The sequence below is a fragment of the Mustela erminea genome, chromosome 6 (genome assembly GCF_009829155.1).
Source record: "Mustela erminea isolate mMusErm1 chromosome 6, mMusErm1.Pri, whole genome shotgun sequence".
NCBI lineage: Eukaryota > Metazoa > Chordata > Mammalia > Carnivora > Mustelidae > Mustela > Mustela erminea.
The window spans coordinates 64861287-64887338 of NC_045619.1; the positions used below are offsets into that span (position 1 = coordinate 64861287).

The following is a 26052-nucleotide window of genomic DNA, read 5'->3' on the forward strand; positions in this document are numbered from 1 at the left end:
AGATGTGTGTGTGTGTGTGTGTGTGTGTGTATTCAGTCATCTTTTATTGGATGTTAATTCTCAGGATACAAAAAGATTCTGGGGTTCCAGGTAAAGGTCATGGTCAGGAATGCAGGCCACCTTTCCTGGTACTTGTGTAGCCACTCAATTGAGTTTCTTGCGAGAACAGTAGTATTTCAAAAGCATGTGTGCTGCTAGTGCTGTAGAAATCCCAGCAATGCTCCCTTTTCTCACATTGACATTCTTGTTGTAACAGTGGCAGTGACCTCAAGAATGTTCAAGCAATGCCTTTATTGGGGGTATATCCCCTATTAGTATCCAACTTGGCAGCTCTCCTATTTTGACTCCATGAGCAACTTCTCTTTCATGGGGTATAACCAACACCATTGTGGGTATCTGCTGGGCCAGCTACATGAGCATCTATGAGTTTTTAATACCTGTTCATGCTTTGAGCTTAATGTTCTTAAGTGATAAGGCAGCATTCCACAGGCAGCAAGACATGGGTTTTTGGATTAAATTAGCTTGACTTTTAAAAACCTTTCAAATATATTTTAAATACTTTGCAGTTCACAGGAAGATGCGACTATAGCACAGAGAGGTCCCCTTCTCCTCTGCTAACTTCTCTGGAAGGATTACTTTGTGTGTAACTCAGCTATAGCATCACACCCAGGAAACTGATATTGGTAGGATGTGGTATATAGTTCTAAGTAGTCTTCATCATACCTGTAGATTCATACAAGTACCATTACAATCAAGATGCCAAATTATTCAGTCAAGAAAGATGTCTCTTCTGCTGCCTCTTTGTAGTTAATACCTGCTCTTTACTCTGCCACCAGCCCTAAATGCTGGCAACCATTAATCTGTTTTCCATTTCTAATTTTTTTTATTTCAGGAATGTTGTATTAATGGAATCATGCAGTATGTAGCCTTTTTTAGATTGACACTTTTTTTCCTTGAGCATAGTGTCTTTGAAACCCACATTAAGTTGTATATATCAGTATTTTTTTTTTAAGATTTTATTTATTTATTTGACAGAGATCACAAGTAGGCAGAGAGGCAGGCAGAGAGAGAGGAGGAAGCAGGCTCTCTGCTGAGCAAGAGCCCGATGTGGGGCTCGATCCTAGGACTGGGATCATGACCTGAGCTGAAGGCAGAGGCTTTAACCCACTGAACCACCCAGGTGCCCCAGTTTATTCTTTTTTATTGCTGTGTAGTATTATACCATATGGACTTACCATATGGCTGTACCACAGTTTTTAAACTTCACCCCTTGAGGGATATTTGGTTTTTTTTTTTTGTTGTTTTTTTTTTTTTTTTTTTTTGTCTCTTTGTTCTCAGTTTGAGGCTGTATCTGTAATAAAATTTAATAATTTATTTTAAAAAGGTATTGTAATAAAGCTATGAACAATCATGTATAGGCTTTATGTGGCCATAAATTTTTATATCTTTGGTATAAATGCCCATGAGTATAGTTGCTGGATCATTTGGTAAGTGTATATTTTTAAAGAAACTGCCAAACTATTTTGTAGACTGGCATATAACATTATATGCCCTCCAGCAACATAGGACAGATCCAGTTTCTCTGGATTCTTCTTATCCTTTGGTATGGTTACTGTTTTTAATTTTAGCTCTTCTTATAAATACATAGTATGATCTCATTGTGATCTTATTTTCTTTTTCCTAATGGTTAGTGACATTGAACATCTTTTCATAAGTTTATTTGCCATATAGATAGATAGATACACACACACACACATTCTATAATGTAATGTCATTTCATGTTCTATGTTCATTTTTCTAATTGTTTTTGTTTTAACTGTTAAGTTTTGAGAGTTCTTAATATATTATAGGTACTAGTCCTTTTTCATATGACTATCCCAGTTTAAAAAAAAAATATTACGGAAAATTCCAAACATGTACAAAGTTAGGTAAAACAGTATAATGAACCCTCACATAATTTCAACAATTACTAGTCCCTTCTCTACACTCAAGTTGTTGTGAATTTCCAGATGTCATATCATTTCATGTATACATATTTCAGTAAGACTCTAAAATATAAGGATTCTTTGGGGGCACCTGGGTGACTCCATTGATTGAGCATCTGCCTTTGGCTCAGGTCATGGTCTCTGGGTCCTGGGTTTGAGCCCTCTGTCTTTTCGGGCTCCCTGCTCAGGTGGGAGTCAGCTTCTTCCTCTCCCTCTGCCCCTACCCGCTGGCCCCTACCCCACTCTCCTGGCTTTGCTTGTGTACTCTCCCCCCCTTTATTTATTTATTTATAAATATTATATATGATTTATTTATGATTTTTAAATGTATTTATAAATAAAATCTTTTAAAAATTACAAAATACAAAGACTCTTCTCTTAAACACAACCATAATAACACTGTCACATCTAAAAGAACACTAATTCTGGGGCACCTGAGTGGCTCAGTGGGTTAAAGCCTCTGCTTTCAGCTCAGGTCATGATCCCGGGGTCCTGGGTTTGAGCCCTGCATCAGGCTCTCTGCTCAGTGGGGAGCCTGCTTCCTCTCCTCTTTGCCTGCCTGTCTGCTACTTGTGATCTCTGTCAAATAAATAAATAAAATCTTAAAAAAAAAAAAAGAACGCTAATTCTTAATATCATCAAACTGCTAATTAGTCATTACATTACATATAAGTAATGCCTGCCTATACATTGCAGTGGTTCATGTGCCTCAAAAGCCCCTGTTAATCTATAGATTCTCCCTTCCAGTGCTGCTCTTTTTGTTTTTATTTTGTATTTGTCTGAGATAAAAACAGCCAGACAGTAAAGCTACGGAAGCAGATTTCATTTAGTAACTACTAATGGAAGGGAAACAGCTGAACTCCATTCCAGTTTGTAGCTAGGTAACTGGGTGTTTTAAAGGAACAGTGGATGGTAGGAAGGGACAGTGGAGATGCAAATGAAACATTACCAAGGGGTCAGTGTAAACGGGAACAGGCTAGGCTGTCTGCTAGCTGGCAGTTACTGAAGTGAGGATTTTCACCCCCTACAGAGAGTGGTGAGACAGAGGCCCTATCTTCCTGATGGTAATGTATCAAGAAATGGTTTTCAGATCCTTGAGAAATCCACTCCTGGGTTGTAGGAGATATATACACATCTCCAAAGGACTGAGGAAAGATTCACAGTTACAAGCCCTTTTTATTAGATGTTCTAAGAAAGGGAGATCAGGAACTTATCTTAAGATGGTGGCTAGAACAAATATTCAGTCCTTTGAGAACTCTGAACTGTTAGATGGAGGAGCTCAAAAGGGGGTTGGGTCATTCTAGGAACTAGGTGGTAGGCTGCTAGAAGCTGAGTTAGTTGGGTCAGGCATCAGTGCAGGTTGGAATTCAGTGTGGTGCTGAGAATTTTTTGCAGTTCTTACTTTTGCCTTTTTTTGTTTGTTTTTATTTTTTTTTCCTTTTTCATCCTGCCTTTTGCTGATTGCATCTCCATGATGTCAAGTGATGCATTCTTCTATCCACTGTATTTACTGTAACTTGATAGTTGTATTTAAAAGTTTGATCACTTTCATGTTTTAATTTTGGGTAAGAATACTTCATAGATGGTAGAAAGTAAAGAATTCTGGATGTTTTTCTTTTCGTGATGTGAGTTGCTGTTAGTCTTGACCCATTATTTTGGTAGGGATTGAGAATTTGTGCTACTCTATCAGTCTCTTCTTCATTTATTTGCTAGAGTATCAAGAGAAGCATTTTTCCAAGAAATATTCGGTTGCCCTGAGGATATAGTTTATATAGGCAATGCAGGACAAACACTTGATTCTTTCACTATTTGCCAGTTTTATTGTTGATGTTCAAATGTCCATTTTGGCCAGTAGAAGCTTTCTTCAAGTTGGCCCTAAGGCCTTTGATGTAACTTCAGTTGTCTTCTTTATTCTGGATATTCCATGTTCATCTTATTCATTTTCTATACCAGACCTGGAAACAGCCATTTCACCAAGAGCTTTTGGTTCCTTTAATTGGGGGATGATTTTCAGGACCAAAATTAAGGCATTTGTGGTGCTCACTACTACTGGAAAACTCACTGTGTCACCAGGCCTTTTCAGTGGTGAGTCTAGGAAAATCAGTTATCTTTAAACTATATGAAAATAGGCAGTGAGTTCATTCTGATACTTCGAACTGAACTCAAATGGTTTGCCATTTGGGGTGCATCAAATTAAACACAACTCAAGGAAATGTTAAAAGCAAAGAACTTTTTATTATTGTTATAAGTAAGGAGACAGGGAAATAACTCAAAGTAATGCAAGCTGGCTGGGTCCAGGGAGAAGATGATCCTTGGCTCTGGGCAGAAGAGAAATCAAACTTGAATCAAGAAGTGGGGGCAGAATTTATTGAAGACACAGAGGGCAGATAGAGAAAGAACATCTGGGAAAGGAAAGGAGAGGAGTGTTAGTCTCAACTTTGCTTGGGGTCTGGAGTTTTACTGAGGACTGTGGTCCAGTACACATATCTTCTTAGGCATCCTAGAAAAAAGGCAAGTTCAGGTAACCTCTATAAGTCACTTGTGCCCTGGAGCCTGAGGTTTTGGTGAGTCAGTGGTCTTGGAAAACATTCATGATGATCCTGGCTGGTCACTCCATAGGTGTTAAATATTGTGCTGGAAGACTCCAAAGAAATCATTAATTCCTTGACCTTTCCAAGGAAGACCTACATTATTTGGTGCTATAGGATGTGTGTGAGGCAGGGGTGTAGGTCCTAGCAAGAAAAGGAGCAAAACAAACAAACAAACAAAAAACAGTTTTTTTGTAGGTGCCTTTTAGTTTCCCTGCCTTAAAAACACTGTCTCCCTACGGGGTTAGTACAGGAAACTTTTATTCAGTGTATTAGGGGATGGGAGCAGAGAGCTTGCATAAACACTTTCATTCAATGTCAGCATGCTAGTGCATACATCTGTGTTCCGAAAAAATGGCAGACGACTCCACCCATAGGAGGAGGATCTTCATTTTATAATGAGCTAAAGGTAACCTTAGGACAACTCAGGAGGGCTCCTGCCCAGGTACTCAGCTCGAATCAGGCTCAAGTCGTGCTTAGGTGAAAACTCTGCCGGGGGCTCTCAGGTGAAACACCTAGCTGGGCAACTCTGGCTGGAACTGTTGGTTTTGCAAAACAACATTCTTCCCTTGCTTTTTTCTTTTCTCCTCCTCCTTTCTGTGGAGAGCTTCCAGCCCTCTTATTTGAGGAACTTCGAATTGCATCCTAGCTAACACTTCTAGTTAAAATTTGGGGGCGCCTGGGTGGCTCAGTGGGTTAAGCCGCTGCCTTCAGCTCAGGTCATGATCTTAGGGTCCTGGGATCAAGTCCCACATCAGGCTCTCTGCTCAGCCTGCTTCCCTTCCTCTCTCTCTGCCTGCCTCTCTGCCTACTTGTGATCTCTCTCTGTCAAATAAATAAATAAAAATCTTAAAAAAAAAAAATTTGGAACTACAAGCATTTTTACCTAATCTTCAGGGTAAGCCTCTCTCTTTCTGCCTACTGAAAATTCTGGTTCCTAACAACACCAGTATAATTATGTATTTGTTTTATACTGCATTACTCGTGCAATAGTCTCAAAATAACAATACCAACATTACCAGAAACAATATGATTGTTAAAAGTATTTTGTGAATTTTTTATAATTCTTTTTGCTTTTAAAATGTGTAGTACTAGGTACTACAGTACAGTAAAATTACATTATATACAGTAAAATTACTGTGTTTTAAACTTACTTGATATGGCTCCTTTCTGTGTAGTTTTGATTTGTTTCATGTTGTGTTTTATTTTTAAGGATTGGTTTTTTCCTTTGGATTTAATTTGTTTTATAACTGTATAAACACCGCTTCTAAATCTGCACCATAAGGTCCACTCAGACAGGTCTGTCCCTGTCCCCCTCTCCTGTTGCCTCCCTCCACCTATAGGTAATCCTTTCTTCTTTTCTCTTCTTCCTCCTTTTCCTTCTCATCTTCAGTATGCGTGCGCATGCGCACGTACACACACACACACACACACACACACACATACATATTTTAGAGAGAGGGAGTGCGTGGGGTGGGGGATGAAGGGGGAAAGGCAGAGGGAGAGGGAGAAGCAGACTCCCTTTTGAGCAGGGACTCCTGACCTGGGGCTCATCCCAGGTCCCCAGAATCATGACCTGAGCCGAAGGCAGATGCTTAAAAGGACTGAGCCACCCAGGTACTACTATAAATGTTCTTTTAAACATACTCTAAAATGATTAAATGAGTTATTCCACTGAATGGTGATACTAAAATTTAACTATTCCCCTAATTTAGATAGGTTGTTTTTCAGTTTTTCACTAATGTGAACATAATTCTTCCTGTGGCATTTCTGATTTGAGTGTGATTACCAAAGGTTGGTGAAGTGTTTTAGGTTTTGTCGTGTGATGCCAAGTTGATATTCAGAAAAAAAATAACATGACATTGCACAAATGTTCACTCCCATGAGAAGTCCATAATTTTGTCTGTCTTGTGGAGTCCATGCCAACATTGTATCCTCTTAAAGTTTTCAAAACTTACCATCTGTAAATAATGAGACACTAATGTTCCTTACATAAATTCTTCAGAGTATCTCAGACTTTTTTTCAAAGGTGAATTTGTAGACCTCTTCTTGCTTTTAGATGCCATTTCTTGCTACTCTTGGCATCTGTCTTAGGTAATATGACACCAGTTATGAGCATGGCTTACATTTGATACAAGTTTCTTACATTAAATCGGAACTAGGTGTTCTTGACAGATGGGCAGCTCATCTTCACAGCGTGATTCAGGGACCCGGGCTCTGTCCATCTTGTGGCTCTGTATCTTCCAGCTGTGCTTGCCTTCATCAAGCAGGAAGAGGAAGATGTTTCTGTGCTCAAATGCAGGAAGATTAGATGGGCCAGACTTGAAATTGATACCTGTTACTTCTGTTCACCTTCCTCTGGCTCGAACTAAGTCATGAGGTCGTTTTTAACCACAAATGAAGCAGAGAGGTTGTATGCTCAGGAAAAAGAAGAAACAGGATCTAGGAAAAGCAAGCCAGGCGCTGTTACAGTGCATATGTTTGTGGCAGCACGTCTGCCTGCTTTGATTTTGCTTTAGGGAGGAAAACTGGACAACTGTGAGTTGGAAGCATTAGTTTTGGTTGCTTAGAAGCAATTCTTATTCGTCCCTGACTTTTGTACGTATAACTGGAAGAGGAGGTTGTTTAGTAGACAAGGTTCTGATTATTGCAAAAATATTGGTTTATTTAATTTGTAGAATAGTATAGTAATAGAAGTAGTTGTCTTTGGCAAATGAAGAAATTAAATCATGTGGTTGTGTAGAAATGGCTCATCCAAATGGATTAATTCATGTACCTTATTTGGATTGCTTATGGTCCTGCATATTTTATGGCACATTTTATGTATAGAAATAACTGCAGGATAAGAGTCTGTCAGTGAACAGGCTCTTTGGTGCTGTGGGGATATGCTAAATACAAAACTAAAACAGCATCATAATGTGCAAAACAGCCATGCAGGAAAAGGGTTATTCATGCTGCAAATTTGATTTTACTTTTATCTGCAATAACCTTAATCCTGAAATCCATTAGATTGAACTAGCTAAGAAAGAAGAACATAGCAAAATTAGATGCCAGTTAACATATTTATGCTGTTTTCTTGAAGGTAGACCTGAAAAATCCCAAGGGTTTGGAATGTAAATGATTTTGGGCAGATAAGTATGTACCTGTATTTCCAAAGAAGGACCAGAAGGGCCTCATGTCTTATTTTGGTCCTTAACCAAATCATATTACAGGAGTACAAGGTGTTTTTCTTTTTGTACACTGTAGTGTACCTGCCAGCTCTGTCAGGAGTTAAGGATTCCCCAGATGTTCACAGTGGTGAGGCCTCGCTTTAAGGCATCCATCTAGCATTAATGGAACCATTCAGTTGGGCACCTGGGGGACCCACCTCTCATTGGTTTCTCATTAAGTGCTTTGTTAGAGAAATTGTGAGCAAGCGTGATTCTTGATCACCTGCCTAATAGAACTCCACTGGTTGCCATGTCCTCACATCTTGAAGAGAAGCTGTGCCTCATCTGTTATTCCTGGAGTTGGCCTGTCTTTGATTTCAAGGTACAGTGCAAATGGGACCTGTAGAAACTGCTCACTGACTGACCATGGCAGGGATCAGTTTTCCTATTTGGGCAAGGGATGTGTCAAAACAGATTCTTCTGGAGTTTTTTTCCCTCTTGACGAACATCTGTTGTTTTTGTTAGTCTAAAATAGTCACTTAATATTCATAATATGGCTCTTTTACTTAAGTAGGAGACCACTGAACAGTGGAAAAATCTACTCTTACTGTTTACTATGCTGTTTTTAGTAATAGGGCCCAGGAAATTGGAACTTAATGTTTAAAGAGAGTGGAAATGGTTTTAAATAATCCTGTAGCCGGTGAACCTTGTGTACCAGGAAGAAACAATTAAAAAAAAAAAAAGAGTAGCATAGAAGATAGAAAAACTTTCATAAACTTTTCAGTTAAGTATCGCTGGCATATAAAAGGAAAAATCAATATGTGTTATTTCCATATGGCAGAGCATAAACAGACAAATGTATTGAAATTACAGGTTGTGAGATTTTTGGCCTTTAGTTTTCTTTGAATGTTTGGTTCTGTTTGTTTATAGCTAATATTTATCATTTTAGGTACCATTCTGTCTATGATCTGTATTTTATAATCAAGACAGTCAGATTCCTTTTAATTACTGATTATTTTATAATCAAGACAGTCGAATTCCTTTGAATTTAGCATTTAAAATATTAACCTCTACTTTAATCAACCAGGCAGCTTTATAATCTAGTAAATAGTCATTACAGTTCCATTGATTGCATATATAGTGAACTCTGTACAGTCTTAGTAGTTATTTTTTTTTTAAAGGTTTTATTTATTTATTTGACAGAGAGGAATCACAAGTAGATGGAGAGGCAGGTAGAGAGAGAGAGAGGGAAGCAGGCTCCCTGCTGAGCAGAGAGCCCGATGCGGGACTCGATCCCAGGACCCTGAGATCATGACCTGAGCCGAAGGCAGCGGCTTAACCCACTGAGCCACCCAGGCACCCCAGTCTTAGTAGTTATTAAACCCTTGTTTCTCCTTGCACTCCTTTCCTTTTGTTACTTGAATATAAATGCCACTTACATTGGCTTATCCAAGTAGAGAAGAATTGTCTGATGGTTCAAAATTGGGGGTGAGAAAATTCTAGTTCTCAGGTTTTCAGAATTAACAGACTCAACCAATCAGTAAATATCTTCCACCAGAGAAATACTTGTTTTTGATTAAACTCTTTTTCATAAAGAATAGCAAATGATAGGAGGATATATGTGGTGGTGTGGGGTGTGTGTGTGTGTGTGTGTGTGTGTGTGTGTGTGTGTGTATGTGTGTGTGTGTGTCTGTCTGCATACAGGTGTGTTTGTCCAGAGCAAGAAAAAGATACCATTTATTTTGTTTGGATTTTTGCAAAACGTATGGTTTGGTTGATAGCAATTAAGTCTGTATTCTGCCACTCTGCTAGATAGAGGATGACCAGATCATTCTGGTTTTCCCAGGACTTTTAGCACTAAAAATCCAATGTCCCAGCAAGCTCCTTAGGGGTAGGCATGCTGGACTGGTTGGTCACCCTTGCTGACAGTCCATTCTTGTGTCTAAAACCTCTAGGATATGGAAACTTTAGCCTGGAAGATTTCAGATTGGGTCCTGATCTTGGTGGGGCTTGTAAAGGTAGTGTTAAGACTTGTAGGATTAAGAATTTTTAAAATTTGGTATAATGAATTAAATTCCTACTGTATCAAACATGATGGTGAGTTGGCAAGGGAAACTCAGCTGAGTTAATACAGAAACAAATATTGTTCGTTGACATGAAGTTACTTTACACTTTGTTTGGTGACTGGAAATACTGTGGTAGTGTGTCAGTGAGAAAATAAAGTTGGCTGCAAAGAAAATGGAAATACTATATTTAGCAAGTTGCTGTGAAAGTCATTAGGACAAATGAAGCTGTTTAATGGGTATTGGATCATAATGTGCAGGCTGCTGCTGGCCAGTAGGGATATTTATTTGAAGTAGAAAAAAACTGGGAGTGTGTGAAGTATCAAGTGCATAATGTTTGAGTCAAGGGTACTTTTTGCTCTTTTGGGAGAATTCAGAAAATGCTGCCCTTCCTCAAGGCGGATGGAGCGGGCGCCAGGGCTCATGGGTTGTTGAAGGGACCGTGAGCTGGATTTCAGCCCTTCCAGGGCACCTCCTGTCTGCCTCCTCAGCCAGCTGCTGTGGGCAGGCGTGTCTTGCCTTGACACATTGGAGTAGCTGGCTTCAGTATCCCAAGTCAAATGAAAGGAAACCAGTGAATGAGAAGAATGTTAAAAGCTAAATTCTAGCTTCATCTTCAAGGAAAATATTTAGTTCTCTTCCCTTCTCTTTTCAGGAAGAAGGGAGCCGATAGAACTTGAGGGAGAAGAGTCCTTTTTCTATATTTAATCCTAGCTGAAGTCACTGCTTATTTTTTTGTTTTGTTTTTGTTTTTGTTTTTGCATGTGGCCATGCAAGACAGGCCATAGGATTTTAGAATTTTCATTTAAGTTGTGGTCACTATTCCAATAATGGTGATTTTGGGTGCCTTTATGTTCTGGGCATTGTGTTGAGCCACTTACATACCTTGTCTCATTGAAATCCTTCCAATGAATGAGCGAGGTAGAAATTAGGATGACTGCTTTGTGGCTGAGGCACCTGAGACCCCAAGGCAGTTATGAGGGTTGGCTAGACTCTCAGTGGGTCATTGAATGAGCTGAGATTCTTTGTGGCTTCTGTGGTTGCTTTACCACACCTGGGCTGCCCCTTTGTCACAGACACCATCTTTTGAGAGTTTAGTATGAGAGACCTTCAGAGGTCCCTCTGACAACCCACTTAACAAACTGATGTTTTAACATTATTTTCTGAATGGTTCCTTTGAAAAATATAAATAAATATAATTAGATATGAGTATATGTGAAAAAATAGGACTGGGACTGCAATTTCTAGTTCCTTTGGCAACTTCCCTACTTTAATTTTTTATGTTATGTTTTAAAATGAGAGTCTGGTCTAGAAGTAAATTAGGAGACAGTTTTAAAAATGGTATAACCAAAAGAAGCATGCATTTGAAAAAAAAATAGACTTAATTATGTATTCTAACTTCCGCAGAACTAGTAGACATTTTACATAAACATTAAAAACCATGACAATTATCTGAATAATGATTGTTTCTATTGCTAAGAGCCACTGTGGTTCTTATTTCTACTCTGAAATCATAATTATGGCTTTCTCCTTAGGAGCTTTCAACATGTGTGAATACTGGAATTTAAAAATAAAACCACCCAATAAATTGCCTAGAGTTGAACCTTGAAAAGTTCACCTTTAAAAAATATATATATGTATATAGCGTATTTGTCCTGAGTGTAAAAAAGAGTTCCAAGTGAACTAAAACTTGAATCCCCCTAAAATTAGATTTTTGTAGGAAACGTGAACTTTAAAGGCGTTTGCCAGGATTGTGCTGGAAGGACCAGTCCCTTCTTTCCAGCCCTTGCAGCTCTGATGGTCAGCCGTCTGACCTTCATTAGAAAGGGGGTTGGGGCCAGAGACATGGGCTATTCTCTGGATGAGTTCATCTGGACCAAGGAAAGGTTTCTCTTCTCTCGCATTGGCATAGCTCTCCTCCCTGTGAGTGGTGCTATGTTTTCTTAAGCCACCTATCTTGGCCAGAGCGTGGCCTTGGCTGCAGGGAAGAGATCTATTTCAGGAGGAGCGGTGGTCTCCAGGAAGCCCAGGCAGCCACATGTCCTCCTTGGCCTCTGTGTGAACTCTGTGTGCGAACCCGTGTGTATTGCAGAGCTTCTGGGCTTACTGCCCCTTCTTACAAGTTGCTTCTGGCCTGTGCATGACGGGCCTCTGGAGAAAGTGGCTCAAGCGAGGCTTCCTCCCTTGCATGTCTCCAATGTAAGCTGTTCGCAGCTGTAGCACATCTTCTAAGTTTCTCACCCTGTGATGAGCATAAAAGTGGGATAGAGCCCCAGCTGGGCCAGCCTGGCCTGCATTTTGCGTGGATGCCACGAGTGGAGGAGAGACCAAAGAAGGTGTAGAGCTGCAGCACATGATGCTCCCCCTCTAATGGCATGGGGGCCCAGTCTCTGTCCTGGGTGTTGGCTGTAAGGTTTGAAACACCTAGGGAATAAGTCAGAGATGGGACCCTGGAGAGATAGAGTCCTGCTCCAGGTCCCCCAAAAGAACCCTGGTGACAGAGATGATACCAGGTGAGGCCTGGGGAAGGCTGAGAGGAGAGGGAGCTAGCTGCCTGGGTGAGACCCCTTGCCTGCCTGTGGCTGAGCAAAAGGGAGACAGAAACAATATCCATTATATTTAGGAATATTCTCCTGCTGTTCAGGTTGACATGGTTTCAGAGTTCCAGTTTCACACTTCCTTATTCAGATTTCACACTCTTGATTCTGCCATGCTCAGGAGGGGCTACCGGCGCTGTGTTTGCCAGGAGTCCTCACCGTCCTGGGCAGTCACGCTCCCTCCAGTCCCTCTGCGGCTGCCTGAGCACCTCTCCCCCAGCCCCTGTTGCCCGTCTCCTCCATCTTCTCTGAACAGCGCCCCCCTCCACCCGGCGGGCCCAGGTCAGGTCTCCGGTGTTTCCCATGGCTTCTTCTCCTTTTCCAGCTCATGCTGACTTTTTCCTTCCCTGAAGTCTTTTTGTCCTTCCTCCTGTGCACAGCTCCTTGGAGCAGTGCAGCAAGCACAGAAGGGCCGTGTGGGGTGGCTCTGGGAAGCAGGCTCCAGCACCCGAACACACAGGCGCTGCTGGTCCCAGCTCTGTTCACTACCGGCTTTGTGGTCCCAGGCAAGTTCAAGTCACTCCATTAGGCTTCTAGGCGTCTGTTTCCCCTTCTATAAAATGAAGATAGAAATAATACCTGCTTCATACTTCTGTTGTTGGTGTGTGTGTTTAAAGAGCTGATATATGTGCTTAGGAGAGGTTCTGGCCCATGGCAAATACTCAGTAAATGTTAGCGTTATTTAAGTATTAAATGTATGCTTTTATTTCTTTCATATGTTGTTTATAGGACCTAACTCTGTGCCCAGTATTTTGCCAATTGAATATTGCTGTTGGAACAGCTTGTGATATTTCATAGCAATGAAGTTGTAGCAGTAGCCTTTCTGTTAATTCCCTTAATTGATCAGGTATAAATGGTATCCTGAATCATCATCCTTTTATTTATTTTTTATTTTTTTATAGTTTGATTTTTAAAATATAAATTCAATTAATTCACATATAATATTGTTAGTTTTAGAGGTAGAATTCAGTGATTTCATCAGTTGCATATAACACCCAGTGCTCATTACATCACGTGCCCTTCTTCTTCTTCTTCTTCTTTTTTTTACAGATTTTATTTATTTATTTGAGACAGAGAGAGAGCATGAGCAATGGGGAGAGGGAGAAGCAGGCTCCCTGGGGCTCAATCCCAGGACCCTGGGATCATGACCTGAGCCCAAGGCAGAGACTAACCACTGAACCACCCAGGTGTCCCACATCATATGTCCTTCTTAATGCCTATTACCCAGTTACTCTATCACTCCATCCCACTCCCCTCCAGCACCCTCTGTTTCTTGTGGTTCAGATTCTTTATGGGTGATAAACCCTCTCTAATTTCATCTTGTTTTATTTTTTCCTCTCTTCCCCTATGATCCTCTGTTTTGTTTCTTAAATTCCACATATCAGTGAGGTCATATGATAATTGTTTTTCTCTGATGGACTTATTTTGCTTAGTATAATTTCTCTAGTTTCATCCACGTCATTGCAAATGGCAGGATTTCATTTTTTTGATGGCTGAGTAGTATTCCATTGTGTGTGTGTGTGTGTGTGTATCTCACACCTTCTTTATCCATTTATCTGTTGATGGACATCTGGGCTCTTTCCATAGTTTGGCTATTGTGGACAAACATTGGGGCCCTTCTTTTCACTACATCTGTATCTTTGGGATAAATACTTAGTAGTGCAATTGCTGGGTCGTAAGGTGCCTCTATTTTCAACTTTTTGAGGAACCTCCATACTGTTTTCCAGAGTGCCTGTACCAGCTTGCGTTCCCACCAACAACTTAGGAGGGTTCCCTTTTCTTGACATCCTTGCCAACATCTGTCATTTCCTGACTTGTTAATTTTAGTCATTCTCTGACTGGTGTGAGGTGGTTTCTCATTATGGTTTTCATTTATATTTCCCTGATGCTGAGTGATGTTCAGCATTTTTTTCATGGAATCATCATTCTTTTAAATATATGTTAATGCCATGTTTGTACTTGAGGGTAGTGTTTGAAATTCAGGCAATGGGTAGTTGAAGACAGACTTAGTTGACAGTGTCAGAGAAACAGAAGAGCATTGGTGATTAAAGGTACAAGCTAGATTGACCTTCTGACTCCTGTTGGTCCTCGGTGCAAGTTTCTTGACTCTTAATATTTTGGTTTCCCCATTTATAAAATGAAGATTTGATTAGTGCACATACTGTAGGAAGATGCTAAGTACTTATACATAGGAACTGCCTGGGGCACTGTAGGCATTTACTCCATGTCAGCTGTTATTTTACTGTTGTCATTGTTAACAGAACATGTGTTTCCCCAGTTTACCTGGACAGTTTCAATACCAAATACTCCTTTTCACTAGCTGAATTATATTTGGATTTATCAGTCTGTCTATTCCAATAAGAGGTTCAGAAAATATGATTATGGTATCACTGGCTGTTTTTAATCTTCTGAGTGCAAAAGTTTATTTGGGTACCCACACAGATGTGTCCTGCAAGTAGTAGTGATTTCATTTGCATGGGTTCTTAAGAGTCTGTGGTGTGTAGGAAGTTTGGACTGATAGAAGTAAGGGGAAACCTGCAGCAAATGTGTTTGACAGTGTGAAACAGCCATAAAATGTCAGAATTCTGGTTCAGGAGGTCTAGGTCTAGGTCAATAATGTGGGGATGGTGCTTTCTCTTCTGCCAAGGGCATATGGATCTTTCAAGGATTAAATATTAGACTGGACTGAAAAGCCCTTTGACATAGAAAAGGCCACACAAGTGCATAATATGTATATTCTTATAATGGGTTTCTATTTTGGCAGTTTAATATTCTGGTTAGTAGAAAGTTTTGAATGACATCAAATTAATGACCATTCACACAAAATTGAAATGCATTAAGAAAAGACTTAATGCTGGGTGCCTGGGTGTCTCAGTGGGTTAGGCTGCTGCCTTCGGCTCGGGTCATGATCTCAAGGTCCTGGGATCAAGTCCCACATCGGGCTCTCTGCTCAGCGGGGAGCCTGCTTCTCTCTCTCTCTCTCTCTGCCTGCCTCTCCATCTGCTTGTGATCTCTCTCTGTCAAATAAATAAATAAAATCGTTAAAAAAATAAAAAAGACTTAATGCTAAATAAGAGTGGTAAATAAATGTAACAACACATGCCTTTCTCACTTATCCCTGCCATCAGGTCTCTCTACCTATTTGGGCTAGAACCTCTTCTATTTCTGAATCTGACATCTCAGAAACTTCCAGAATCACTGTTGCCTACCATTTCCCCATTGGGACTGCTGGGCCCTTTGCTATATTATAGACCTCACACTAGTCACATTAGAAACATCACAGAGGGCCACTTTGTGCTGGAAATCGCATTGGGTCCTCACTGCCTGAAGCTCTTCACCAACTGTTAATTGCTGTCCAAATAAAGTCCAAACTCCACAGTGGGACATGAGGGTCATTGAGGCCTCTGCCTGCCTCTCAAGCCTCCCTATCACCACTCTGCCAGTATTAGATCCTGCAGCTAGAATGAACTTTTATTTTCTTCACCTTGCTTGGCCTATCTCAATCCTAGGCCTCTGTATATGTGTTTTATTCCTTTTCCCCTCACCTAATTCACTTCTTCTCTTCCTCAGATGTTGGCTTCATTGTCACTCTCAGGACACACTTGTCTGTCTCACTCTGTGTTCCTGCTTGCCACTTTGGTCTGTGTAGCTGGCCGGCTGATGCAGATGGGTTCACAGTACAGTGACACCCTCTCAGCCATGCACACACACTCTCCTTTTGGCCGTCTGTTCTCACTTAGGACTTCTGAATCAGCCCACAGTACATGGAACTTGCATTTCAACCTTCAGCAACCACTACACACCTTAACCTTTAAAAGGATACATCATAAAAGACCCTTCAAGAATCGTGCACTGCTTCAGTTCATTCATTTGTAGGAAAAACCTATACTAAGGGTTTTATTGTAGACCCTTGCAAATGGAGGAAGTTACGGAAGATGAACTTTATCATTTAATTCAGTAGAAATCCCTGTGTTTCTACACATGCAGAAATGCATACAAAAATAATCTATGTTGAAAGTGTGCTAAAAAAAAAAAAAAAACCCAGCTCTGGTTTATTTGTATGCTACATAGAGTAGTGAATGCTTTGGATTTGGATTCATATCTCACCTGTGCCACTTGCCAGCTGCAAGATCCTGAGTAAATTCTTCCTTCAGCCTCATTCACAAGATGGGGACAAGCATGGCTCACAATATGGAATTGAATGACATTAAAAAAAGTAAAGTGCAGGGGCCCCTGGGTGACTCACTGGGCTAAAGCCTCTGCCTTCGGCTCAGGTCATGATCTCAGGTTCCTGTCTGCCTGCCTCTCTGCCTACTTGTGATCTCTGTCTGTCAAATAAATAAATAAATAATCGTGTTTTTAAAAAAAAAAAGGAAAGTGCATAGCGCAGAGAACGATGCCCATAGAGTACATTAAGTACCCCCTATTATGAATGAATTGAAACTTTTCTGGGACTGTTAATGACAGAAAAGGATATCACCAGAATTGAATTTTTGCTGTTACATGTAGGAGGAATTGGGGTCTCTGACTAAATTCATTTAGGAATATAAATTAGGCTGCAGATTGAATGAATAATAAAGCCTGAACTCATTGACCTTTGATATCAAAGGACCCTGATCTTCTACAAATCGGTTAACACTTCTGTGATTTCATTTTTTTTTTCCTCACCTGTAAAACTGCCTGAGCTTTCTGACCTCTTCCGGTTCTAACTTTGATTTTCGAAATGGTTAGAGAACTGAAATTATATTTCTCTTTGCCTTCTTTGTCTTTATTTCCACATATTTCTTTGTAAATAAGATACTGAGCTAAGTTTGAAATTTCTGAAAGAAAAATTTATCATAGCCACAGAATGGGGTATTGAAGGTGAGTTGTGGTTTTTGAATAGATAAAAATGAGAAATGCATTATTGTCTTAGAATTGGCTCCTTTGCTTCAGACTGCATTTGAATATCAAAGGAGACATCAAAGGTTGTCTCACTCCTCTTCATAATGCCTTTGGTTATTAAGATTTAGATGAGGCACTTCATGAGTTCAAGGAGAAAGTGCATTAAAGAAGAACCCAAAGACACTTACATTTCTTTTTGTTGTTTTTGTTAAGCTTATAATCTTTTCTAATGTGAGCTGTGTCTTTGTTACTTTGGTCAACTGGAGGGGTGGGGGGAAGCACAAAAAACCTACCTTTTTTCTTATGTTTCAAAGAGAAGCAGATTCCTAAATTCCTATCCTAAAAAGCTCTGAATTTAAACTTTTAAAAAAATTTTGGTCATGGTATATGGCTCTTTATTAATCTCCGTTATTAGTTTGAAAGAACAGGAGAAATTAAATTAATATGGCTGGTGTTCTAGAAAGAATTTTGTATATAGCTAATAGAAGAGGTAAAATTTTCCTTCTACCCTTTTAGCTTCTTTGGCTAGTCTAATAATTAAATTGACATAGGATAGATTAACAGGAGGAAAACAATTTAATTTCATACATACAGGAGTCCCACAAAAATATGAGACCCAAAGGCAAGTCAGACTGATGAAGTTCTAGAATAAAAGTTAGGTTTGGTGTGGTGAGGTCCGGAGCCAATTCTTGAGACATCTTTGCAAAATGGTGGTGTATTAAAGCATGGGGACAGAACTCATGGGCAGAAAGAGCTGCTATCTGGGGGTTGTGAGGGATGGCAGGTTATGTATGATGGGGTTGAGGGCGGTCAGGAAAAGGGCGGTTTCAATAGAACTTTCATATACTAAAGAGGACTTACAAGAAACCAGATACCAGAGACCTTGCCATTTACAAGGTTTTTTCCTCTAGCAAGGTATTAACATTAAGATAGTTGGGAGATTCCTAAAGAATGTCACTTATGTCCCACCCAGGAGTCGGGGTGGGGGAAGATTGCAGGGTGTAAGCTTTTGCTTTGTCCTCAGCCAGCCTTCTGTTCCCTCATCAAGACTTCTGTGCTTTCCTGAGCTAAGGGCTTCCAAGCAGGGGAGCGTAATTCTCAGGACAGTAGGAAGAGCAGATGTTTGGTAATTACAGATTTGCTCTGTCCTACAGATAAGTCAGTCTCATTCAGGTAAAAGTTAACCTCTGGTACAGCTTCCTCTCTGAGGCAGGCCCCCTCTCTAAATTCTTTTAGGTAGTGAAGGGAGAGATCAAAGTTTTCCTTGACTCTGCTGGGTCTTGATTGCCTTCAGCTTAAAATAATCCACATGCCAAAGTGGTAGATTTTACGGTCATGTATTCTGTGCCCCTTAAAGCTTTTTATAATTTATTGGTATAATGTTAAAGAGTAACAACTCTTTTTATCTGAGATATGTGCCACAAGAGCTGGTGTTAAGGCAAAAATTAATAGGTGTTTATAGATTCTGAGAAGGGATGGAAGGTATAATATAACATCTTCATTTAAACCAGCAGGATTAAAGGTTAAGATAGTACCATCTTGTAGTTTCCCCTCTTCCAGCTGGCTGTCTACCTCCCAAACCCAGCATTCTTCTTTCATACCCTGGTCTAACACTGGAGGATAAGGAACACACAGAAAAAAATGGGGGGGTGTGTTGAGTGGAGGCAGAAAAATATTTTTAAAACTCTGTTTGGGTCTGTAAGCATTTATTGATCTATCTATCTATCTATATATCAGTTATCCACTGACATAATAATTCTGTGTCGACAAAGCCAGTGGCTTAAAATAATGAGCATTTACTTAACACTCAGGTTTTTGGTGGACAATTCATTGTGGCTGGTTGTCCTCATCTCAGCCGGGACCTTATGTGGGATTTGATAGCTGAGAAGCCATGGAGGTGAACTTGAGGGAGGAAGTCACATTTAGCTCTGAATATTTAAACACAATCAACTGAGAAGGTGAACATTAATAGAAGATTTGGTGTTAGAAAAAATAGTATTGGGTGTGAGGGAGCACAGGTTAGGGAATCTACTCTACTCTGGATAATCTTGATCTGTTGTTTGCCTAAAATCAGAAATTGTTAAAAATGCAGAGTTTGATAATGCAACACCCCAAACTAATGTTAAAATATTATTTTCCTGTACAACTGCAAGTTATGAAGGGTCTATTCAAGTTGGGGGTGGGGATTGATCAACTAACATTTGCTTCCTCTTAATCCCTAGCATTTCTTTTTAAAATTTTCAGGTTTCTCTGTTTTTCTTCATTTTTCATTTGTGATACCATCTGTTGGTTAGAACAGCCAAGGATCACAGTATTTTAGACCTGAAACCACTGAATTTAATTCTCATTGATAAAATAAGAAAACAAAGCTCCTTATAGACTTGTTACAAGCCATAAAACCAATGACCTGGAAGCCTGGGAATTGAACCCTTGGTTCCTATTCTAGTGCGTTCCTCAGTGCTTTGGTTTGGTTGTTGAAATGTTCTCTGGCTTCACAGGGAAAACAGTGGAGACTTTGCCTGAAACTGAAAATTATCAGTGATGGCATTTACATAGTGCCTTCTTTAAAAGACACTTACAGATACTTTAGTTTGTGATTGAAATGAATAGCTGAGGGAATCTGGTAGAATAGCTGAATATTCTAGTTTTTTGGTCTCTTCCTCCGTAAAAAAGGGAATTCTCTTTTTCCTCATAGAATTGTTAAAAGTGGCAAATAACTACAATTTGATTACTTAAATTTATATCTGGCACATATCAATTTTTTGGTATTTTTATTCTGTTAATGTTTTTGTTGTTCAGTTACAGACAATGCATATATCATGGACTAAAGGGGAAAATTCCACTGTCTAATTTTATTGTAAGTTGGGGAGGAGGAAGGAATACAGAGAATTCAGCTCTTGGAGTTCTTCCTGTATGAGCTTAAGACTCTCAGCCTCTGACCTAGTGTTTACCAAGAAAGGAGCCGTATCCTTTTGGCTTATTTTCTCTTTTAATATTGGTCAGCAGCTAGAAGTAGAAATCTTGAAAGAGGTCATTTTTCGACCACTCCTCTGTGTATCATCTTGGACTTTCATGGCTTTGGGATGATACATTTTAAGAGCAAATCATTTGGTGTCTGAAGGAGCTTAACTTCTTGAGGAAATGGAATTTGTTGTGGGGGAAGAATTTCTAAGCATAGGGACACTTTATAAATATCACTCCCTGAAATAAACATCATTGTAAGCTTTCAGTGAAACAAAATGTAGACTTTCGGAATTTATCTAAGTTTAACATTGAACAGAATCCTAAACCCTGTGGTTTGTTGTTCCATAGAGAGGAGACCACTTCTAATATTTTCCACTGTGTTAAAATAAACCAGCAATGAGGGAACCTGAGAAATGGAGCTTCCAAAAGCAGACTAACCCAAGAAGCGCTTTTTCATTCCAAGTATTACCATTTCAGTCCTCTTCAATACTTTCATCTTCTCACACTGCTGTTCCCTTCCTGCTGCCACTCACTTACCTTGTATCCTGGAAAGGAATAGCAGAAATATCCAGAGTTGATCTTTGTTGAGTCATCCTGAAAATGGATAGAAATAGTGGAGGCAGAGCAGAGAGAAGCCACTTGGCAGGGCTATAACCTTTTGGGAATCATACAGATCTAGTTCACACTGAAGATCAGAGCCAAGGATTTCACTTCAGAGATATACACCACCACAAACATACACAAAATCTTGTGTTTTGATTCAGGAAGTGGTGGGCTCCCGGAAGCTTCTTTTGGTACATTAGTCATGTACCTGCTTTGTGAGAGCTAACAGCATCTCTGGCCTTCCTCCTTGCCAAGCTTGAGAGCTAAGGAAAGGTTTAAGTGCAGTGCTTGGGAATGGATCCAGTCCAGATTTTGCTAAAAGCGGACTTGTGGTTTTTGAGCTCACCTCATTTTCTCCACTCATTAAGAACTCTGAAAGGTCTGATCCACAGCTTCCTCTTTATGAACTAGGAAGAGGAAACAGGAAGCAAGAAGAGAGACCAGACCTGCTTCTGAGTGACATTGTTGCCTCCTTACAGTACCATCTGGACACATTTAACTGTTGCAAAGTGGAGCAACCATATATATTTTATAAGCATTCATGAAGATGGACACTTCTTTGTGATTTGAACCTACTGAGGCCTTACAAAGGGATATCTCACCAGTAAAATATTCCCATTGTGTAAAGAGACGTCATTCAAGTGCAGCTTTTAAGAGATTTGAGAAGACATCCTTCAAGGAGAAATTAAATAGAGTAAAAGAAAAAATATGGAAAAGAGTAGGAAAAATAAGGATGAGGTGGGAAATGCTTGCTGGATTACATGATTTGATTTGTTCCCTCACTTTGTAGTTTAAAACATAGAAGTTTGCATGTAGGTGAAAATGACACTTTAGGTTTTTGCTTGGGAGTTGTTAATAGCTTTCTCTTGCTTTTCTTCCATTGTCTTTGTTTTTCTAATTAAGATTATTTGTTTGAGAGTCAGAGAGAGTGAAAGAGAGAACATGAGTGGGGTGAAGGGCAGTGGGAGAAACAGACTTCCTGCTGAGCCGGTAGCCAGAGGATCCTGGGACTCCAGGATTGTGACCTGAGCCGAAAGGAGACACTTAACCAACTAAGCCACCCAGGCACCCCTATTTTCTTTATCAAAGCCATGTGCCTCTTATGCAGAAATACGCAGTTCCCATTTTGTACAAATCAGTGAGCTATGGTAGACACAGCATCCGCATAAGTTCTGCCCCTCTAAGAAGTTGACATTCTTGTAACCTAGTTTGGTTCCAGAGGCCATAGGCTGATGAGACAATTGCCCATTACATATTGGTGAGCTCTGATCCCACCAGTGAGGTTTACTAACTTTGTTAGCTTGGGTAAGTTTCTTAACCTTGGGTGACTGGGATACTTTTATTTTTTCAGGGCTAAAATACTTGTGAGATAGAGCACCCGGGTGGCCTGACTCCTTGATTTCAGCTTAGGTCATGATCTCAGGGTCATGGGATCAAGCCCCATTTTGAGTTCTGTGCTCAACAGGGAGTCTGTTTGGGATTTTCTTCCTCTGCCCCCATCCTCTCTAAAATAAATAAATCTTTTTTAAAAAGGTATTTGTGTATTTTGTAGATTGATGACATAGTATCTCAAATTAAATGCAGTAGGCAAACTCTTGTTTCTGATCATCCCTTGGACCACCAGTGTAACCATACAGTTATCAGAATTGCTGGGTTATTTGCCATAGATGGGGTAGTAATATTCACAGCTAACAGTGCTAGATCCTACTCCAAGTATTATTTCATTTTACCCCACAATGTTTCTGTAAAGTAGGTACTACTTTATCCCTTTTTTTTTTTTTAAATTGTAAGTGAGAAACATAGACAGGCAAAGAAGTTAAGAAACTTGCTCCAGGTCTTTTAGACAGTAAGCAGCTGGGGGACTGAAACCCAAGTGGTCTGGATCCAGGAGCCATGCTCTTAGCTCTGATCCTTTCTGACCTTTTTTCGAGCTATGGCTTATTCACAGTGAATGGAGAACATTATGTGTGATGGACTCTAACACTTATTTAAGATTTTTTTTTCTCTCCTGTTCCAGGTATCTGACAGCAAGGAGCAATAGGCATTTCCTGCTTGCCATGAGGCCATTCTTAAAAAGGGCCACTTTGGTCATAAGTTACGTAAGTATATCTATGCTTCTGAAATATCTAATAAGGGATATTTTACTTTCACTTGGCTCAGAGACATGATCCAGATTATTTAATAGAATCAGCAATAGATGCTAACAGCACGATCTTAGGATCAAAGAGTTTACATGCTGTGAATGTTACAAAGCTTTGGAAGGTATGCATGAAAACCTTCTCAGAGTATGTGAACTCAGTGACATGGACAGTGTCAACTGTAATATTTTATGAGTCCCTTTCAAGATACTGATTCTGAGTTGTCTCAGTGGCACAAACCAAGCTGTATCAGTTATGTATTGCTGCACAACAAACCACCCCCAAATGTAGTGGCTTAAAACAACCATCACATGTATTTGCCCTTAATGCTTTAGTTGGGCAGCATCGAGCTAGATGGTTCTAATGCTTCTTGTAATTTTTGACTGGGATTACACAAGCAGCTTCCTGTAGCTGTCCTCTGGGCTCGACGGTCTGTCTGTGCTTTCTCACTCCCTAGGGTCTCTCCCTGTAGCCTCACTCTAGCAGGGTAGCCAGGACTCCCTTACAACATGGCACCTGGTTCTGAAAGCATGAACCCAAAGTCGCAGGACCTCTCAGGGTAGGCTCAGAACTGACACAGTGTACCTGTTACCACATTCTGTTGGTCAGTGCAAGTCACAAGACTAGCTCAGACTCAAGAGGAGGGGCAGTTGGCTTCCTTCTTGATGGGAAGAGCAGAAAGCACATGCAAAGGGGGGCAGGAATTCTTGGTTGCCATCTTTGGTGACTTTCACATTAATCACTTTCTTACAGTGCTGGATTCAGGAGACCATTCTCTTATGCTATTGCCGTTCCCCATAAACTTGAATGGGAAACTTATGAAAAGCCTTTGAATTGTAATGTTACCAATTAACATGATTTTTTTTTTTCTTGACACTAAAACATGTTTATGTAAGAAGAGTATGCAGATCCAAATGACAGCAGAGAGTCTTGACTGGACAGTCTCAACAAAAGGGACAAAATATTTCTCTAAAGTATTCCCCATTATCTTTGCATAGAATGAGGGTGATTCATCACTGGTTTCAGAAGTGACTTATTTTCTTAGAGCTGTATGGGAATGCAAGTAATTTGACGCCATTGCTATGGGGAAAGTTGTCAGTTAATAATCATTTTGTTCTAAAAATTTATTCGTAAAACCCTATCTTCTATTTATCTTCCTATTCCTTTTGTTTAATTATCACAGTTTTTTCCCTCTATACAAATATATGGTATTTTAGGGAATTTATATGCTTTGGGGATACTTTTCCTATTACTCTCCCAGTTGATATTTTCCATTATAATGTCTTTAAGAATTTAATTCAGTTTGAGCAGGACATTGTGTGAACATTAAGATGATTTTCAGTTGCTGCCTAGGCATTGTTTACTGTTGATATGCTTTTGGCTGACACCATACATTTATTTTAGGTTTTTGGATTTGAGGTTATTTATATTAAGATATTTTTAAAGGAAGTCAGTTATATTCATGGAAAAAACAATCCAGCTTTAACTGCCTCCAAAATTAATCCTTTGGCTTTTTATTCAAGCAAATGTTTCCCTCTAACTTTAATAAAAACAATGTAATTTTGTCCTGTTGAAGTAAGAATCATCTGGAAGGCCTATGTGGGTAAACACCCTTATAAGCAAGACTCATCCCCACAGAAATGTCTCTGCTTTTGGTTTTCTTATTCACCTTAGCAACAGGATAGCACCATTTAGTAATAGAATTCTCGTGGGTGACACAAAAGATGTTCCTGGGATTTGTTGAAATAACCCTTCATGAATGTTCTGCTTCAGGGCATTCAAGGGTTGGAACACTTCAAATGTGTTTATTCAGAACATGGCAGTATTATTTATTATACTCTAAATTAACTTTCACAGGGCTGTGTAAATGGAATGGTTAAGAACATGGTTGGATAGTGACATAGATTCACCTCCTGGATCTTGCAGTTTATTAGCTATGGGATTCTGGATAAATTACCTCTAAACTTCAGCTTTCTCATCTACCTCTGGGGTTGCTGTGAGGCCGCAGGTGAGATGAAAAGTCTTTAGCACAGTGGATAACAGCTGGTAAATGCTTGCTACTGACAGCTGTAATTAAGAATTTGCTTGCCTCTCCCTCAACACCTTCATTGTTTATACTCTTCTCCCTTCCCAGCTGTTTCCATCTTGCCTCCTCATCTTGAATCTTAGGACTTTATAGAAATGTTCACAGTGAAACAAAATAAAACATTTATAAAGCATCACAAGTGTCCTCCAGAAAGGTGGGGCTTGACACCCAACAAGCAATGATTTTCTTACCAAATCTTTTTTTCTTTGAAGGTGATTGTCGTTTTGTACTTCCGTCTGTGGATCATGGGAGGATCTATGCCCCTCTTTTCAGAGCAGGATAATCCAGCTTCATTTTCGCCTTACATTCTTACGAGGTCAGTAAACATAATTTTTCCTTTTTTTTTTTTTTAGCTTAACATGGTGTTTATTAAATTGTTTTAAATGATCTTAAATGGCAGTTTATCTTCACATTTTAAGGAAAGAAGGGTTGTATTCTCTCTAGGGCATGGGGAGAAAAGAAACTGCTGTTCATACATTTGGAATTCTTTTCAACTGGTGGTGCTGTTTTGCCAGGGTTATTGCTGTTGTTCTCTTATTGGTATTATTAGCTTATCCAACAAGTACTTTATTGAACACTTATTATCAATAATAAGTATCTCCTGAGTGACAAATGTTACAGAATGATGCACAAAGAAGCATTTAGAGGTTGGTTGAGCATTAAAACTATTTGTAAAATACGTGGAGAGGTTCAAAGTGGAAAACAGAAATGAATAATAGTTTTTACTAAGGTATAGCTATTATTATTAGAGATACATACTGTTTGTCCTTAAGAGATTTAGAGATACTGGGTCTGGTTCATTGAGAGGTTTTTAATTCCTTATCTGTTCAGTCTGCTGTGGGGTCCTGCTAAGGCTTTTAGATATAATTATATTTTATAATTTTTATAACTTTTCTTCAGGATATATTGTTGTGGGGCATCTGGGTGGCTCAGTCAGTTGAGTGTCTGCCTTCAGCTGTGGTGGTGATCCCAGGGTCCGAGGATCAAACCCTGAA

General features: G+C 39.7%; 1 protein-coding gene across 4 annotated transcripts in view; it reads left to right on the plus strand.

Annotated features, from left to right (window-relative positions):
- The window catches only part of TMTC1 (transmembrane O-mannosyltransferase targeting cadherins 1), a 263017-nt gene that overhangs the window by 97312 nt on the left and 139653 nt on the right, over nt 1-26052 (plus strand). For all 4 annotated transcript variants that reach the window (XM_032347548.1, XM_032347545.1, XM_032347546.1 and 1 more), the window contains 2 exons: nt 22851-22932; nt 25270-25373. In XM_032347548.1, the coding sequence (XP_032203439.1) occupies nt 22851-22932; nt 25270-25373 (186 nt within the window). The remainder of the gene's footprint in view (nt 1-22850; nt 22933-25269; nt 25374-26052) is intronic.